The sequence below is a fragment of the Stylophora pistillata genome, chromosome 13 (genome assembly GCF_964205215.1).
Source record: "Stylophora pistillata chromosome 13, jaStyPist1.2, whole genome shotgun sequence".
In the NCBI taxonomy this organism is placed as follows: Eukaryota; Metazoa; Cnidaria; class Anthozoa; order Scleractinia; family Pocilloporidae; genus Stylophora; species Stylophora pistillata.
The window spans coordinates 5177359-5196812 of NC_142531.1; the positions used below are offsets into that span (position 1 = coordinate 5177359).

General features: G+C 37.3%; 1 protein-coding gene across 3 annotated transcripts; it reads right to left on the reverse strand.

Moving 5' to 3' along the window:
- Window positions 1–929: 929 nt before the first annotated feature.
- On the reverse strand, window positions 930–19143 carry LOC111336781 (uncharacterized). Of its 3 annotated transcripts, none has more exons than XM_088743900.1 (21): window positions 18891–19143; window positions 17729–17833; window positions 17374–17416; window positions 15402–15477; window positions 14694–14738; window positions 14413–14465; window positions 14207–14280; window positions 13846–13892; window positions 12554–12644; window positions 11812–11900; window positions 11156–11219; window positions 10519–10616; window positions 9815–10100; window positions 8663–9000; window positions 8191–8256; window positions 7876–8038; window positions 6119–6839; window positions 4736–4953; window positions 3121–3234; window positions 2530–2630; window positions 930–2051 (listed from the first exon to the last, which is right to left on the reverse strand). In XM_088743900.1, the coding sequence occupies exons 1-20, from the start codon at window positions 19029–19031 to the stop codon at window positions 2532–2534; spliced, it is 2931 nt and encodes a 976-aa protein (XP_088600026.1). In that variant the 5' UTR covers window positions 19032–19143; the 3' UTR covers window positions 930–2051; window positions 2530–2531. The 3 variants fall into 3 exon arrangements, with proteins under 3 accessions (XP_088600026.1, XP_088600027.1, XP_088600024.1); XM_088743901.1 differs by having other exon boundaries at window positions 6266–6839; window positions 7873–8038; XM_088743898.1 differs by having other exon boundaries at window positions 7873–8038.
- Between the last annotated feature and the right edge of the window lie 311 nt (window positions 19144–19454).

Here is a 19454-nt window from a genome sequence, read left to right on the forward strand (position 1 = left end):
AAACTCAGTAGTATTAAGACGCATGTCCTCAATTTAAAAGTGTAGGAAAAGGGTAAACTTACCAACCAGTGGAAGAAAACCTTCGCTGATGTAATGAAGAGAAAAGACGAGTATGCAAAGACACTCTAAGGTGCTAATAAGCTTGATATAAAATGGAAAAATAAACAAATTATCGGAAAAAAAAAGAAAGCAAGAAAGGAAAAAGGAAAGTACACAACGGCAAGTCCCCCGGAACAGGATCTCCATCCTGACTGAGACCGCTGTCGCAGTACAATGCACCACCCACTGAGCTGCGGGGAACTTGCCATTCGACTTCTTTTTCTCAACTCAAATGTGTGCAATTTAATGCAACGATGCCAAGTTTAAATGGCGAGATATGTGAAAGGTGGATATCAATCGAAGGAACTCGAGAAAAACCCGACAAAAAAGTGGTTAAATAAAGCAAGCGGGAATACTACTACGGCAAGATGCTTCACCCCCTGGACCAGGTTCAAAGCATATGGACACTAAGAGAACTACGGGCGGTCAAGAACGACTCCATAAATATACTGAAGTAAAAGCCAGTTATGTGCAAGGTTAAAGGAAAAATCAGCCATTTTCTTTTATAATTTTAAATGCAGTAATGCTTACTTAAAATAATTTTTGTTCGGGTCTCCAAAGTATCGTGGGTCTGACTTGGTTTTAGTTTATCACGCTCTGTGAAAACCCGTCCCATCCTTTCAACCAATCAGATGCCACAATGAAACGTGTCGTGACTTACTCCCTCGTACTTTCCCGCGCTACACGTAATCTTCGCGGTTGCATAGGCTCCTTGTGAAATTTTTCTCGATCATGATTGGCCGCTGGGATAATTTCGGTCTTTCTCCACGTCAATTAATCGAATTACCTTAAAGCATTTTAATCAAAATGTTCTACGAGACTAGACAATGTACCTATCTAACGAAGTTTATTAAAAGCCAACAATAAGAGCAAGCTTACACGATCATGCGAGATGTCTACAAATTACAAACTTTCACAAAATCGTTGTAACGGCTCTAATTAAAAGTAATTATTCTATTAAATAACTTTTGCAAAAGGCGAACCCTTCAGCTTTAAAGCTATCTTGTTGACGTAAAATGTCAGTAGCTTTCTAAAGGCGCTCAATACTGAGCTACCCGATTACAAGAGGCACACATTAATACGAAAGAAGGGTTCCACTCGAAAGAATCATGATTTTAAAACCCTGCTGAGTTAAGTACCAAACGAAACAGCTTTGGTTTTCCACTATCTCCGATAAATGCTCGACACTAGAAGAGGCAAAAACTTAAAGCTATCAATTGGAAACAAAACGCAACATCTCGTAGCAAGCTACCATACCACAAGATTTCAATGCATCTCATTTAGAAAATGGTTACATTTTTTTGATAAAACTGAAAACAGGAATTCCAACTTAAAGCAATCTTAAAATACTTTAATTTAATTTGGTCCAAATGTCCAAATTCGTTTAAGTTTATCCTTGGGGTGTTCAATGATTTGGGTGATATTAAAAATATCCATGAAAACTAGAACAAGAAAATATAACTGGTAGTTATCAAGATTTGGGATAATTTTGTAAAGACAGGCTCTTTCCAAAACAATTTGTATCTGACGAAAACAATCTTGCCTAAATTTCGTCACAAATGAAACAGTTTTCACTGGCTGAGCCGTTGCTCTGACAACAAGCTGGCCTCAGGTTAACAATCTTAAAGAGCTAACTACCAAATAACAACGTGCGGTTGTGCCTTTTCCTAAAATTTAAAACACATTAATAATATAATACCTAACAAAGCTGGACTACTCTTAAAAAAACATTCAAAGGTTTATATTGTACTCCCTTTCAACATCTCGAACTAACTAGGTTTAATTAAAACTGTACCACAATGTGCTCTTCAATAATCCAACACCACTCATTTTACATCTTCAACTTTTATAATATATCCTTAACGAGCGTGTCACAATTTAGGGAAGCGGCGTTCTTCTAGTACTCGTCGGCTTAGTCAACTGCAGTTCCATAAGGGGTCCGTGCATTTTACCTGTTGTGAATGGAAAATCGTACATCAAGATTTCGACATTTTCAAGGAGAAATTTGAGATAAAAAAAATAATAGGACTGAAATGACAAAGGGATTTTAAACATCAAAAAAGTAAATGAAGGCTGATAGTTTCTAAAGAAACTGTTTGGGGCTGCGTCGGTGGGGGTAACGAAAAAAAGTAAGATTGAATGAGCTTAATGTCAACCGGAAAACTAAAATCAAAGTGGAACAAAAAGATCTCAGTGAATCAAGGTTAAAAAAAAAAAACAAGTGCACAACAACAAGTGCGTGGATAAACAAGACCCAGTAAAAATGCAACGAAAGTCTTATGAACAGCAATAACTTTCACTATCTATCAAAGGTCAGGAGAGAACTAAAATTATCCAAAGAAATATGCAGCTGGAAAGAAGAATAATCTGTATAACATTTAAAACTCGGACGGTGGGAAGAAGTCGCTAAAAATAACGAAATAACGTTACCTTTACGCATTGCTTTCTTCATCAGTCCTGGTTATAACTACCTCGGTGATTTTAGCGTTAGGGTTCTCTTCCTTTGCTCGCTGGATGGCCTCGAAAATTGCCTACATAGAATTATAATGCAAGTGCAATGAGGACAGTGCTTTGAGTTGTTAAACTTTCTCAGAGTTTAAGCTTGGGAAACAAACTATTCAGTCAAAAACTTTAAATCAACTAGGAAACAAAAATGCAAGTATAAATAGATAAATAAAAAATACATGAAAATCATTTGCAACTTAGGAACCGCGGTTAAGAAAAAAAATTGCCTTCTTGTGCAAAAAAAAATCGTCCAACATTTAGTATGCGAACCCAATGTTGGGAAATTTTGTTCATATTCCAGAGTTTCTTTTGTGGCGTCAGCGAGTGTTGCTAGGGATTCAAGTGTGAGCCGTGTGACGTCAGTAACAATTTACAAACATGCGTCACAGAGTTACCTAGCAACCTTCAATTCATCTACCGTGGGCTCAAACATATTTTCAAGACAAAAGTCACAATAGTTCGACCGACAAGAGAGTTCATTGGCGCCACTATGGTAATGATAGAGAAATCACTTACAGCATCAGTGTCAGGGTCTCCAGTTTTGATGATGTTTCCGTCATCATCCACAACCCTCATGGTTTCTGTTATTGTTTTCGTTTGCTTCACTTCTTGAACCTTGGTTGTGTAAGTCTGAAAAGGAATGAGACATTTCTTGAGTAAATGAGTTATTCGAAGCTCACACTAGTTCAATGCGTCATCGCCAAAACACCAACATTTTGAGTGTAGCTGGAATCAAAAGAGTATCCACCGGCTTAACGATTGAGTTTTTCTACCACAGAGCAACAGGGGTCTTTGGGATAGAAGGAGAAAGAACTATGCTAGAGTAAACTTTGATATTTCAATTAGTTATCGGTTTTAAGATTTTGACTCTTTTTACATTTATTTATAAACACATTTTATTTTATTTATTTATTATTATTATCATTTTATCAATTAAGGTAATTAATTTAATTAATTTTGTTAAGTAAGCGCAATCGCGTACTTGTCATTACCACAGCCTAAAATAATTAGTAAATTAAAGAAATTTTCAAATGACATAAGAAACCCAAAAAGATAAGAATTGTATCGCAGTGAGAACTTTGAAACTCCGTGTAATGTTAGGGTACTTGAAATGACTGCCTTTTGCACATCTAGTGAGATCTTATCTGCTTTGACGTCTACAAGTTCTTTAATACTATCTAGTGTTCCTCTTGATACGTCTCCGAGGACATCGACGATGATGATGTTGTGCTGTGCAATCTTATAGCGTGGGTACTGCTGACGCAACTTAGCATAATATATTATTATTATTATTATTATTATTATTATTATTATTATTATTATTATTATTATTATTATTATTATCGTATCGAGAACTCTCTCCGAAACAGATATTCCAACTACATGATAATGAGAAGAAGAGGCAATACTGCAGGCGGATTTTGGAAGTGGAGCAAGCGACATTCACACCATTAGTTTTTACAAGTACAGGTGGAATGGCCGATGAATGCAAGAGATTCCATAGCCGCCTCGCAGAGTTACTTGCTTTAAAGAAAGGAGATGACTACGCTACAACCATATCTTGGATAAGGGCGAAGATATACTTTGCCATTCTACGTTCAGCTTTTCTGTGCCTCAGAGGAACCAGGAGAAAGAGAAGGGTAGCTAATATATCTGATACTGACATTACATCGGAAAGTGCGCAAGCCAGAATTGAAGTAGTCGATTTTTTAGTATGTAGCTTAGTTTACTGAACTTTTAATTTTTTTTTAGAGAACTGCTTTTTGTGAGATATTTTTAAGGAAAAATCTATTATTATTGTTAAGTTAATACCGAAGAGATTCAAAACTCTTCTCTCACTTAGAGACTTTTTAAACTTGTTTTGTAATATTTATACCTTAATTATGATCATCATTATGATTATTATAAGAAGTGTGTATCCATGAGCTTTTCTGGAGTTTTTACTGGACATTTTGACGCATTTGTTTTCGATTTTTAAGCATTTCCTCATAATTTTTGTAAATACTTTTAGTGATTATAGTGATAATAACAATATTTAAAATTTGCAAAGTTTAAGAAAATAATTATTATTATTACACACGCTGGAGTCATTTTCCATCAACATGATCACCATGGTGTTGTAGCGACTTACAGTGGTAACCACTTCACTACTTCCAATGTCTCCTGCATGTTTAGATATAATATCCTTGAGTTCCTCGGCAGTCAGCTGATTTCCATCACCTTCGATAGTGATTGTCTTCTGAATAATCTCAGTGGGCATGGTGGTCTGACGAATAGTCTCTGTTCTAGTGGGTTCTGTCCCACCCATCATAATGGTACGAGTAATCACCGTGCCGCCATCTTGGGTTCCTGTTGAGTAAAAGTCGAACAATTAGCGAAAGCAAGGGAATTCCTTTGGCTATGACCGACTAACTCATTCTCTTTCACACCTGTTCTTTGGAATATAATGCTAGGTTCCCCTCCTTAAAACTTCTCCTCAGGAGAGGGTTGCGTTATTCTCCAAAAAACAGCTGTCAAGGAGACATGCCTTTTAAGTCTCACTTAGCCGAAATGCGTTATCCTTCGTCAATCTCCAAAAATTTTGAACTTACGTCGTTACAAGTATTGGAAATGTGCGCAAGAAGACATCAACTTGACTTTTAAGTCTCACTTAGCCGAAATGTGACATCCTTCGTCAATCTCCAAGAATTTTAAACTTACGTCATTACAAGTATTGGAAATGTGCGCAAGCAGAGATCAACTTGACTTTTTTAAGGGGGCTCAAAAAAGTGATTGTATCCATCGAGGAAAAAACTGATTCTGATAATTTCGGTATAAGTGCAAAAACTGAATCTCACACAGGCATCTTTAATCGTCGGGGTTTTTCTACCGGTTTCCTAATTCTTCTTGCTAAGTAGACAGAAACACTGAGAGCTTTTCCGTGTTTGAATGAAATGTTCTTCAACTGATACCAAAATTATGCAGTGGCTCAAGAAAGTTTGAATATGGCATTATCCTAGCAAGTTCTCCGTGACAGATTTTTCCTCGAAAAGTTTCGCTGAGAAGCGCTTTAGTACTATGACACAGCTTTTCCGTGAAAACTTCCTAAGTCTCCGTGTGAAAACAGAATGACAAGCCAGTCTTTTTTTTTTTTTTTACAAGGAGACTTACGAAGGAGAAAGCACTTATATTGAAGACGATACTTAGTGGAGTTAAATGACTTGATAAGACACTTGATAAAGAATTTGTAATGAGATTCAAGGAAAAGTCTACTCCATGTGAAGTCCTTCGCAAGTTCAGTTTGCAAGCGCAGAAAGGTTGTTGTACCTGAATGTCACGTGAGAAGTTCATTTGTCGAGAAGAAATTGCTAGGGAATCTTGGGATTAATGTCAGTACCTGAGCAACTGCGTACCTACCCCTCCCCTAACCCAACAAAAGGCCACAGCTTACAGGTTAGGATTCATTTCAAGGTTAGGGGAAGGGTGGGTACGCATTTGCTCAGATACTGAAATTAATTGGGAATCATTTACTAACCACTCGAAGGTGGACTAACGGGAGGTCCATTTTGGTCATACACAATTCTCTGTGTGGTGACGCTGGGCACATTGTAATGTCTTGAATGTGGTGAATATGGCTCAGGAGAACCATCCTGGGTGAAGTCACTAAAGCGATAGGGAGTACCTTGTTTAACTCCTGGCTGTCCACTGCTTCCTCCAAATGACAACACGTGCGTCTCTACCTCGGGAGCTCTGTTCTGACGATACACTGCCGGGTCTCTGTCATTATCGATGATCATGGTCTTGGTGGTGATCTCGGGTGGAGCACTGTCCAGGTCGTTCCGCACGGTCTGTTTTGCAATGAAGCCTTCGTTTCTTCTGATGCTCTCCCTAACAAAGCCACCCTCGCCTTGCTCGTGCTCCAAGTTGAGATCCTCTTTCAGTGATCTCTTGATCTCGTGCTGAGCGGGGTCAGTTCGCAGAGTGTCACTTAAGGCAGAACCGGGTGAGTAGTACCTCACTAGCTCATCCTTATTCACCAGAGGTACTTTTCCTTGTCTTGAACCTCTCTCCTGTCCATTGTTCTCCAACAAATCTTCGGCACTACGTCTCCTGTCCTCACCAGACGTCATGTTGCTTTCAAAGCCTGTTCTTGCTCCTCGGTTCGGTAAAGTGGCACTAGTGTATGTTCGGGTGTAGGATACATTATCCTTTTTTCCACCACCCCATGTGTTTGTCCTTGTGGAGGGGTCAGGACCCTGTAAACAAAGTGTTTAGACCCGTCTTCAATTGAGCGTCGAGAGTAATTAATTAATTGATTCGATTTTGCTCAAGTTCACTCTGTGATCGGTCCAGAAAACATGCGCCATCTTCTTAACCAATCAGATTCAAACTAAAACCAATCCTGATCTGGACACTCGTGTTTTCCCGCGATTCCTGTGGTTTTCCTGTTTTACTAAGGGTTCTCATTGGCTAATGATTAGGTCATCCTTCGCTCCAATTGGCTGTTGTGACTTTTTGGTCTTAGATTTAAAAAAACTCAAGTTAAAGCTGCTCTTAAAAGGCTGTTATCAATTAATCGAGAATCTGCCTTCTGTCCACAGAAAAAGATGGTGGAAAGATGCAATACCTACGTCTCATAACAACGTTTATGAGGCAATTTTACCATCGACTCTCAAAAGTAATATGAAATTGCTTTCTTTTCGCTTTGGTTCGCTTTGGTCTCCTTCACAGCCGTTCTTTGGAATGTCAAACAACGCTCTGGGGGGCTATTGCGTGATATCTCAAAGAAAAGCTACGAAGGAGGCCAGTTTGCCCTGTAATTGGTCTGGACAGCCCCTCCTAGTCCAATAGGTCTGGATAGCCCCTCCTAGTCCAATAGGTCAGGTTTCTTTCGTATTTCTTTGTAATAATTGGTACTGTTGAAAACAGGAACCTAACCTGATCTACAGTGCATCTGTTTCACAGAAACTGTTTATTTGCTTTAATTTCGGCTACGTTGGCTGTGGATGGCTTATATACGTAAAAAAAGTTAGGGGTGCTAATCATTAGTAGTACTCACTGGCCGGCAGAATGTTCAACTTAAAAGAAGTTGGCATTTGAGAGTTTTCTGAAAAAGGTGAATTATAAAAATTATGAAATAATTGTTCTAGTAAATAATCGTTTTGGTCAAAATGCTTTTGTCAACGATGGAACTCTCTCCCAACGGAAAGATCAAACTGGCCAAACAGGTCTGACAAATGGCAGGAGATTTTGGTCAACTTTTAAAACTCTATATCAATGGATTCTTACCACCTCTTCCTGTGGCAGCTTCTTGACACGTCCCTTGTAAGTATCAGTATCAGCTACCCTCGTTTCTGCCCTCTTGATGGTGTCAAAGCCACTCACAGGGGTAGCCACACCCATGCTGACAAATTCTGGCTCTTCCTTCTCGACCTTTTCCATCGTAAATGTTGCCCTAAAATAGACAGCATTCAACACATGTGAAAACAATACATTGAACGGTAGACACAATATACACACTAGATATGAATGTCAAGCTTAACTACGTGTAACATTAGGGTGTTCTGTATTTCAATTTGACAATGAGAAATAATCACAGCAGATTACCTTTCAGTTGTTCCTCCAGGAGCTGTATAGGCTGGGCCTGCTTCATGCGGCTCAATTGCCTCAACCCTAAAGTCAAGACGGAATGTGCCTTATGTTATTCTATCCGCCAAAAAAATGGCCAGATTTAAAGGCTCACTGATCAGTCATTGTGTTCTAGAGCAATGGTCAATATTGCGCTTTGAAGAAATCGAGCACTGTTTTGGGTGCTCTATGATTGGTTCAGAACAATCGTGCCTTTCTCTTAACCAATCAGAAACAAACCTATTAACAATTGCGACTGAGTCATTCGCGTTTTCCCAGCAGTCTCATTGTTTCCATATTGACTTCTAATTGGCCAATGACAAGGTAAACCTTTGTTCTGATTGTCGTGGGGATTATGTTGGTTTTTGTTTTTCAACATTCACTTGAAAACCGCTATTATTGGGGGAATTAAACAGTACTGCACAATTTTGCATTTTAAACTTCATTTCACCTTCTCTTCTCGCTTTCAATCCATTCTTGTAATTTCCTCTCTCGTTCTGCTTCTCTCTCCTGCTCAAGTCGTATCCTTTCCCGTTCCTCAGCTTGTTTCCTCTCCCACTCACGTTTCCTTGCTTCTTCTTCCACAGCAGTGACTGTGGATTGAGGATCAGGTCTTTCTGCTGTACCATATACGTAGAAGGCACCAGCTTCTCCAGCACCAGTGGCTCTGATGACATTGTCTCCTCTTTCTCTCTTTTGTTTGCCAAATTTCTCTTCCATCTCTCTCAGATACTCTTCACGCTCCTCTGGTGTCATCGTCGCCATTGACTCCTCCTCCATTAATGGAGCCTACAAGAATTCGAACATAACATGTTCATACAGAGCAGCAAAACTGATTTCTATACAAATGATTTCCTTAAATGTATCATATAATTTCCAAATTTTGCCCGATACTACACTAGATGTCTCAACAATCTTGTTTTCGTAACTCAAATATATATACTGCCTGGATTACCTCAGATTGTTTCACTCTGTACTTAATATAACACTCGAGCTTTTGGATAAATTTAGAGTACCCATTGCTCTGTTCTGACTTTGCTGTAGACCTACATGTTAATGTTATGGTCAGATTTGTACAAATACTACTTGAAGTTTAAATAAAGTAATCAAAGTATCAAAACAAATGTAGAGTCTGGAAAGAGAAATATTTTACAGTGAGTACATGGGTGGGCCAAATACCAGCTTCACATAAGAAGCAACCCATATACTGCAAAGATCAGCAAAATTAAGGGCATCTCAAGTACACTAGGAACAAGAGAGAATTATTACACAACTCAGGCAGTCAGAGGGCCAATAACTAAAATCAGCCAATCAAAATGCTCTATTGCTGGTCCAATATTCTCTCAGTATTGGACTGGGCACTGTCCCGAATGATACCGCACTTGTGTCCCTTTGAACTTCAGTCGTATAATAAATCTCTTATTAATCAAGCTTGCTCGGGACCGTACTGGAAGAATATCGGCCCTCGGTCTTTTTTGTATGGACCTTGCTGCGCCCGGTCCGTACTGTCAAGACCTCGGGCCGATATTCTCCCAGTACCGCCCTTGCACTTGGTTAATAAGATATAATTATGAGCTGAGGTGCTATCCTGTATAATGTTCACCTTTCCTCCTTTGTACCAGCGCATCTTTCCAGGCAGATCTCCTTCTGATAATGGCCTCCTGTTGCTCTCATCATCCTCTTTCACATAAATCCTAGTTTCTGATAGAGAAGGCATTTGGTAACGACGTGACCAGTTTAGACTTGAGACACGATTAAATTTAGGCTGGTCCTTGACTGGCTGGCCATCCTTGTGTAGCTGATACAGGGTGCGGTCACTGTAACGGAACTTTGACCCCATCTTCAGAAGTGAAGTACTGCGACTCGGTGGTGGATCAGAGAAAGTTAACCTGACATAAAAGAGGCAAGATTGTGCTTAAAGAAATATTAATGGTGTGGTGCACAGTAGAGAAATTTTACCAGGCAGGGTTTTGCTGAATGCATTGACAGTAATTGGCAGTAGAATTTTGGATTCAGGCAGTGGTAGCAGGGCTTGACACTAACTTTTCAACTTACTAGCCAAGTGGTTAGTGACAACTTGGATGTCACGACAAATTCAGTTTTTTTTACTAGCCAAACTGGCTAGTAGAAATTGAAAACCCCTTGCCAAAACTGAATTTCTACAAGTCCGTGGCTAGTACACCATAAATGTTGTGCCCTGGGCAGTGTAAAAAAAAAAAAAAAAAAAAAAAAAAAAAAAAAATTGTAATAAAAATGTGGATGTTGGGCACATGGCCAATGTGCAGACAGTTAAAGAGAATTTCATACCTGAAGAATGTATGATGTTCGACACAAGATTTATACAAGCGCTTGGCTGCCTTCTCACTTGGCATCTTGTAAACTGTTCTAGTTGTCAAGGTGTCCAGCTGACAATTGAAAGAAATACCATTAACTTGTATGTTACAACAGGTCAGTTGATCATGAGAGACTACTTGGGCTTGAACAATGCAAAACTGTGTTTACAATCTCTTTACACCCCCACAATTTCTCCATACTGCTCCTTATACATTTCCTATAGTACTGACAGGGAGAATTTGGATAACAATCAGAAACTTCTTTAGTTTGGGATTCTTTTCCTTGTTTGCATGACATTTATATTTGACTCAGAAGTGAATAAGTTGTTAGGAGACATTTGATCCCAGTCACTCTTAGGGGTTAAGAGGAAAGAAATCCTGTGCAATCTGACCCAAATCTCGTATCTTAAAGCCAAACTAAGAGGATCTACCAAATAATGATCTTATTTGGGATTTTTGGGATCATGTTGACCCAAAATCCCTTGCAGGAGTGTCTCCTTGGGATGCAAAGAGAATCCTTAAACCTTAACACCTTTAAACAAAATGTTTGCCTTCTATGAAGGGCCTCTTAAAGTTGCTAAAAGTTAACTGACTTCTGTATAATTATATACCTCTCCTGGATGGCTCTTGATGATGAAATTCCTCTTTCTGTATTTGATGTAGTCAATCTTGGCCCTTAAAAAAAATTTCAAGTGAAGTTCAGATATCATGTTTACCTTTTCTAGACTCCCCTCCTAATCTTTTCTACCAACTGTTGGTTGTGAAAGAATAAACCCGCCCAAATCTACATAACACAACCCTTTCAAGTTCAATCCAGTTTTCAAGTCAGTGTAAACACAACAAGGAGCTGGGTCTTCAACAAATCTGCAAGTCTTAACCATCTCTCCCTGTACATATCAAATGTGGAATAAGAAACCTTCAAACCAGTGATCTCTGAAATGCCATACATATGTTATCAGAGAAAATTGACCAAATGAGAGCCTTCTTATCAAGTAGGAGTGCTAGTAGCAGTGCAAATAGCAGTGCTGCTAGTTTGAATTGTTATATCTCCCTTCTTGCCATAAATCAGTTTAGAGAATCTATGTCATACCACTTTAACACCAGCTGTCATGTCTAAATTAATGGAGAACACTGTTGATTTGCTTGTCTGTTCTCATTGCCTGTTTCCTGAATAATTTATCCACAATGTTTTAAGAAGTTGCACCTCTATTCCCCCTTGGAAAGTAGGAATCAATCAAGTAATGCAATATGGAATTCATGCACCTACCATGGTATTTTATTGACCACCAGTCTGTCTCTGTAAGTAGCAACACCATCATGAGAGACACCAATGAGTATTTCAGCGCCATCTTGTTCCTTTATTTAGAATGGAACAAATAGGGTATTTAAGCATGTATATGTGGAACTCATGTATAAGTCTACCCCCATTTTCAAGGTCAAAAATCAGATTTTTCATCATTTCTAGTTAAAGAAGTAAAGTTCTGACTGATAGAAATTTCCCAAAAGTTTTACATCTCTTCTTTCTGAGAATGTATTGTAATGAAAACAGGGTGAATTAAAAAACTGCAGAGCAAAATGTAACCATGTGCTGTGAAGTTTACTAGCACTTGTTTATATCAACACGATTTAAGCATACATGAGCACTTTGATTTACTGAATTTGAAAGAAGATCTAGAAGACCAAAGAAACATTAAAGAGCTTCAGAGGATCCCTTGATGAAAACACCACCGTCTTGAAAAACCATGCAAGTAACAAACAAGGCTGCATGAGACAACAGCAGTTGCCTAGTCACTTAGCTAAGGAATTCCTGGGAAAACTTTCAGAGCTAGAATGAGAACTGACAACAATATAAAGAAGTGACTTAACACCTAGTGGTCACACCCATGCCATAGCTGAGCATGGAGAGCCTGCAATACTGGGTTACCCCTGATCCCCTCTGATAGCCACAAATGAAGGCGGATCAGTAAAGTAAAAAACTAAAACAAAATCATAAAAAAATTCCCACCTACCCTTGCTGGATGTGCATCAACACCAAACATGACAAGTTTAGCTGCTGCCACCTTTAAATATTGCAAGTCAGCTTCTTCTGGACTGAGACCCCTGGAAAACAAACACAAAAATATAACTTGCCATTCTAAAGAGAGTGCACCTTCTGTCAGTTTATCAGTGTAACAACTCATGTGGGATGCTGGATGAATGCAAGAAAAGTTTGTAAATCACAAGCCAGAGGGGAGTGACAACAAACTTTTCCTGCAGTCTCTCAACATCCTCACTGGGTTGTAATGCCAGTGCACTGATAGAAAGAACATTCTATTGCTTTAAGAAAGTAAAGTTGACAAAACACCACTTGTTTCAATTTTCTTTATGGGTTTCTTGCCCCAATACACGATAAGTTATTGACCAATTGGAGAGCTTGAAGTATCTGTCATTTTTTAAGTCTTTATATTCAATAATAAATCACAGGCCTTTCTGTTGAGGTATTCCTGCTTTCAAACAGATTCTGTTTAAAAATTTACCAAAGCAGCAACTTCTAGTCAAGTCATTTCTCAACCAATGATAATAAAGACATTTTCATTTATTTAATAACTTCCTTTCATCGAAACCTAATTTCCTATAACAAGCACTCTAAACTAATAATAATAATAATAATAATAATTTATTGACTTATATTTCACAATTATCAATATAAAAATTTTCAATAGCATATTACAATTAAATATTAAAATTCAACTCTACATAGATACTAAAAGCTATAAATAAAAATGTTGACCAAGACGTAGAAACATAAATACTACATACAAAGAATTAAAAAGCTTTCGCAAATAAAAATGTCTTAGTGGCTTTCTTAAACCCATTTAAAGATTGCAGATTTCTGATAGAACACAGAAGATCAAACCACAATTAATTTTAGGAGAGGCTACATAGAAAGAAAGATCACCGAACATGGAAAGTGTTTTGCCCTTGCAAGGAGCAAGGAGTAAGCTGTCACTGGAATGTAAATCATATCTTCCAGTGTCTCTATATAGACAGGGGCAAGACCATGCATTGCTTGAAAAGTAATGAATGTATTTGAACAACAGTGAAAAATTGAAAATTGTCATCTACAAGTTTATGAAAGCAACAACTGATGACTTATGTAGGCCGAGGCAAGACCATGTATTGCTTTCAAAGTAATGAATGTGTTTGAGCAACATTGAAAAATTGAAAATTGTCATCTACAAGGTTATGAATACAAAACTTGTTGAAAATAACATTTGAGACAACCAAAGTATAACTCTTAATAGTGGAGATCTTATGCTACCTATTTTGCTTGTGAAGTTCCCTAACTTTGTCCAGTAGTTCTTGTGTCTGTACAAACAGAAAGAATACAGTATTCCTTCAAAGTTACTGACTTTGGATAGTTGCCATTTACTTCTAAAAAGTGATAGGGACAGCTATTACATTTGCAAGACAGACCAATAGCTAATTTCTCCTGACAACATAAATCTGTTCAACACGACAGTTTATGAGAATAAGACAAAATCTCAACCCAAATGAAATTTTTGATTTGACTCCAAATTGACAAAACTAAGCTATGGGAAATGCATAAAACCAGTCAAGAGAATTGACCAAGTCATTGACTCAGTTCAGTTAACAAACTAATTTTAATCAGCATCAATTACCTGGTCAGGAGCAAAGACCATTCCATCCAAGTAGTCAGTTCCATGTTCGCGAGCTTCATAATCACCAACATCACCTACATCATCAGTAAAAGATAAGGTAAGCTTACAACTGGGCTATGACGATGTGAAGTGGAAAAACAATTCCATAACAATATTGGCTGAATGCAATGACAACTGGTTCTTGATTTGCTTCCTGAGGGACTTACCCTGCACAATGTATGATCCAAGTACAGCCTGGTTGCTAAAGGAACATGGCAACCTGAAAAAAACAACATTATAACAGTCACTCAGTGACAATGAAGGTGACCATAACACTAACTTAGAGGAATTCTAGACCTTGAAACTTTATTCAGTTAAAAAGAAGATGAAGTGGAAATACACCTTTATCTAACCCTATGGTTATTTTACATATTAAGCAACCCAAGTTCTCTCCCTCTTTGGAGCACCTACTATATATGAAAACAAATATCTAGGATCCATATCTCACCTCCCAGAGTTTACATCATCCCTCAACTGCATGCACATCAAATACCTTAGAAGCAAAATAGGGATTTAAACATAATATCTTTCAAGAACCAAAAATGGTTGCTATCTATGATTTACTTTTATTACAAAAAACCCCCCTTGTTTTCTTGCAATTTAAAAAGAGATTGGTGTCAAGATTTGCACTGAAGTCTAGGAGTTCTACAACATACAATACTAATCTATACCTTTCTTTTACAAACACTTATTAATCAGAATTATTATTGGAAATTCATGGCAATAACTTTGCGGTTTTCAAAGAGATCCTAAGGAAAAAGAATAGATAAAAAGAAACCCACGACAGAAAAATTGGATAGAAGTGTATTGCATGAATGCTATGTGAATTTTCTCTTTGATTTGGTTGAGTGGTATTGATCTCACAACATAATTCAAGGAATATTCCACCAAATAATATTTTAAATCAAACTCTAATGTTATATCAATAACTGAAAGTTAATTTTTTCTGTAATTACAAATTAAGTATAGTCAAAGTAATTACTAACTGCCTGAAACCTAATTAAGATGGTGGCAAGAGCTTTCTAGAGTAATTATTATCTGAGCATAATCAAGCGTAACTTATGCAGTTCTGGATTACTTCCAACACTCATTGAAAAAAAAAAAAAAAAAACTGCTCTATTTATCTACCAACAGTATGCTCATATGTCTAGCTTACCTGGTGTAATCAGTTTTGATCTGTGAAGGATATGGCTCGTAGAACTTAACAGCAAAGGCAAAGTTTGGCTGACAACCTGAAATATATTTATATTCTTTGCTTAACTTACTAATGTTAGTATCTTCAATTCACCATCAAGCATGACTTTCTTTTCTTTATTGTCTCAAATATTGCTCTGGGATAAGGTCAGGTGAAATAAGTAAGTTACTCAAACAGACCCTTGTGACCACAAAAAAAAAATGTATTCCATTAATATGATAATCAAAGAGTCAGAAGCCAAATCTTTGTTTACATTTAGTAAAGTTTAGCATTGTCTTTAACCTTCTAGAAAAAGTTATTATGTACCACATCAGACAGTATGGACAAAAGGTAGGGATGGCAGTTATACGTACTAAGTAAACCCTAATTGATCAGGAGTTGATGCCAATTTGTAAATGTTTAACAACAAAACCTTTGTGAAAATGTAGCAAAAAAACCTCACCTCAGCTAAATACATTTTGTAATATCTCCAGAATGCTTAATCATAGTTTTTTTTTTTAAATAAATGTGTTTTTTAATATCATCTACAGAATGTTAAATTAAAGTTTTTGTAAAAATAAATGTATCATAATCAGGATTTTATCAGAGAGATGAGTACGTTATTCTACAAATAAACAACACATACCAAGAACTACACAACAAAGATAATTAGAGAGAAAACCAGAAGGTCAACAACATTCATATTTTTTTTCCTTTACATGAATATTTTATTATGGTTGAATTTTGAATTTGATAAAATAAAGTACTTAACATTGTAAATCAATCCTAATATAGTACTAACTTTGTGTCAACAAGTGCCCACAGCACTAATATCAGAATAAATATCAGATCTGACGCACTTTTCTGAAGCACTTTAACGTCAAATGCCTCAGTAAAAAAATGATTGATGACAGAGGGAAATTTGTTCATAAGTGCTTCTCCTTCACAACAGGAAAAGGAAACAAGCTGATGTCATACAAAAGAGATATGAATGACAAACATCACTCTGCTATTGTTTGATTCATAAACGTGCATGATGTTGTGATATTAATTTTGCAGTAAATGGTTTGAACGCGAGGGTAACATGTGAAAGTGTAGTGTGATTGTCTGGGCGAGTATAGTCCTGAGAAGGACTGTTGTTGATGGTGGTGACTGATGTTTCAAGTGACTCTGATGATGACTTCTGCACAGGTTGTCAAAACGTCAGATACCACCACGGACAACAGTTCTTCTCAGGACTACACTCACCCAGACAATCACATTACACTTTCAGATATTGATTTTTGTTCAGTTGTGGAACAAACAAATAAAAAACAAAAAAGCTTTCTAAAATACTTGGAATATTACATGTCAGAGATTGATCTCACTCAGATCTACTAATTCCTGTGTACAATTAAGTTAAGAGAGCCAGTAAGTTGTATAGAGCACAATGATCAAGAAATATTTAAACAACCAGACCACATGGGTAGTAAAAGATATGTTGATGGAACTGGTGATTGTAATCGGTCCCTTTTTGCTGATTATATGACTAAACACAAACTCACTGTTTCTGATTACATTGATAAAGGATTAACCTTGGTTATCCCATAATATAACTTTAAGCCTGACTACTTTAAAAGTAAATCCTTTTACTGGAGGATGGCACAGAGATCAGTTCAACCTGTCTAGGATCATCCATAAATACTAATCACAATAATTTAATTTACATGAATAACAAAATTATAATAAATGCATAACAACAAATATATTTTTGTTATTTTGTAAACATAAACCACATAGTAAGAACTTCATCTAAAATCATAAATGTTACCAGATCAAAGTTGCTCAACAAACTATCAGACAATATTGCTCTCAAGGGAAAATTGTCCGGGATACACATTAACATGACAATTAATTTTAGGCGTTGGGGCTTAATCGTGGGAAAAAATTTCATACGAAGAATCTCGCAAAATACCTTTTAGTTGAGTTGTTATTTTCTTCTGAGGATCTAACCAGTACTAAAGAAAGAAAAACAAAATTCTTTGTACTTTACTGTAAGCAAGACGCACAGTTCTGATGAGTGTTTTGGTAGGTCATAGTCACGCAACGGAAGAAAATTATATTCCGACAAGATATCAAGTTAGGGAATAGTTTTTTTTTCTCTGTTTAATGCCTAACAGTGTTAAATTTGTCGATAAGGGGTGATTTACTTCTAGACACAACAAAGAAAAGTTATAAAAAGACAATCATCTGCTTTAATCGCTGCCCGAAGCTCAGTTGTGCCCGATAACCTCAAATTATCTAATAACATAAAAAGAGGACGAACATACCTTTTCTCCTGTTTTGTCTTCCCACAGAAGTCCGAAATACTCCTTCTCTGCAATGTTTAGATGTGTTGTTACCCAGTGCATCAGGTCCATACCCTTAGCACTTTTCTTTGAGAAAAAGTAATTTGTGTGTCAAAAACCATCGCAAGGACACAGAATAATAAGCTAGAACATTGACTACAGCTAAGAATCACACCTCTTTTACTTTCAAATGCCAAACTGGTCAAACCGAAACAAAAAAGTTTGGTATCGCTAACTGAATTCTAACGTTCTCATATCTATGATGGCGTTTGGACGCTAAAGTATAACTTGCAGAATGTTAGTTTTTAAGTGTTCATTACACAGCTTATAATTTTATTTATCCTGGAAAATGTTCACTGATAATCAAAACATTTGCTTCCTTTCCAATGGTTCCTTTTGATTTCACACCAATTTTGGAACATGAAGAGTAGAGTAAATGATGACAACACCTTAAGCAGTGAATATGGAGTTATAAATCAAAACAAAGTTTCACATAAGAGAATCCATAATTGCATAGGGAAAATGGTTAAAGGACGACCAAGTACGTTATGATGGATACGAACAACACTCATTGAACAATTTTTTGTCCTGATCATGATGCAAGCATCAAAAGGCAACAAAGGTAGTCTGGCAACAAACCTAAAATGCCAAAAAAATGAGTAACCTAAACTGTCAGCATTGTATGTTTTGTGTGCAGATAAGGCTATAACCCTGACGATCGGCCACGAAACGTGTTAATGTGCACAGTCAAGGCCGCTGTATAATTTAAATAAAATGGCTTTGGAGGTCCGCGGTAGACGACCGTTTCCTTTCTCAACTTTTTCAAATTGACTTCTCGTCAAACACGATTATAAACCAGTTGACAGCCAAAGCACAAATGTAAAATCGTGTCATTAAGTGAAAAGAGTTGTTACGTGCGGGAGAGTTTCCATGTAACCATTTAAATCATTGCCAATTCGAACCGTGCTAAATGTTCGATTTAAAATGTACTGCTGTCCATCTTGACAACGACATTTGGGGTGAAACATTTTCACCAGCATTTCCCATTTTAAATTGGAAAAACTGATTGATGAGCTTCAAGATTTTTGAAGAGATCTACCGCAGGAGCTTTAAACTATCAAAGGGACCGTTGGAAAATACTTACTTGTAGGTGATCGGTAGTCAAAACCGTTCCATCAAGAAGAGTGACTTGACAAGAAAGACGATTTCGCGAGGGCTTTCTATTCGCTTGTTGTCTCGGAGAAGTTGCTGGACTTTCCACAGTTTCTCCGCTGGTACCAGCCATTGCTGAGCGTTCAAAAATCCGCCTGTGACTCAAAATTATTTGAAAATTCCGCACCTAACAAGCAACGAGGCGAACGTGCTACTGAACGAAAGGACTCAACTTATGAAGAATAGCATTGTCACGTGATTAAAATTACTTTAATTTTTCTTTTGACCAATCAAATTGGACATCCCTGATAATGGTTATCTCGGAACTAATCCAATGATTGGCTGTTTCTTATCGGGCTCTCTTTCCCGCCATGAATGCCCGACGTCATGAGGCAATGTTCGGCGGAAGTGGGTGTGTGTTCCTACGAGAGGAAATACAAGAGGTGATGACGAATGTGCGAAATCACGCACCCAAAAAGAGTAAATTTTTTTTTTATCGAGAAACCTAAAATTATCATCGCACAGAAAGCCTTTCACTATCGATTTTTCTTAATAT

Excerpts from the sequence above, each read along its gene's own strand:
- LOC111336781 (XM_088743898.1), bottom strand. The coding sequence starts at position 19,031 with ATGGCTGGTACCAGCGGAGAAACTGTGGAAAGTCCAGCAACTTCTCCG. Across the intron at positions 14,739-15,401 it reads ATCAAAACTGATTACACCAG|GTATTTGATGTGCATGCAGT; the intron begins GTAAGCTAGACA and ends TTTGCTTCTAAG. Across the intron at positions 8,257-8,662 it reads ATTGAAAGCGAGAAGAGAAG|GGTTGAGGCAATTGAGCCGC; the intron begins GTGAAATGAAGT and ends TCTTGACTTTAG.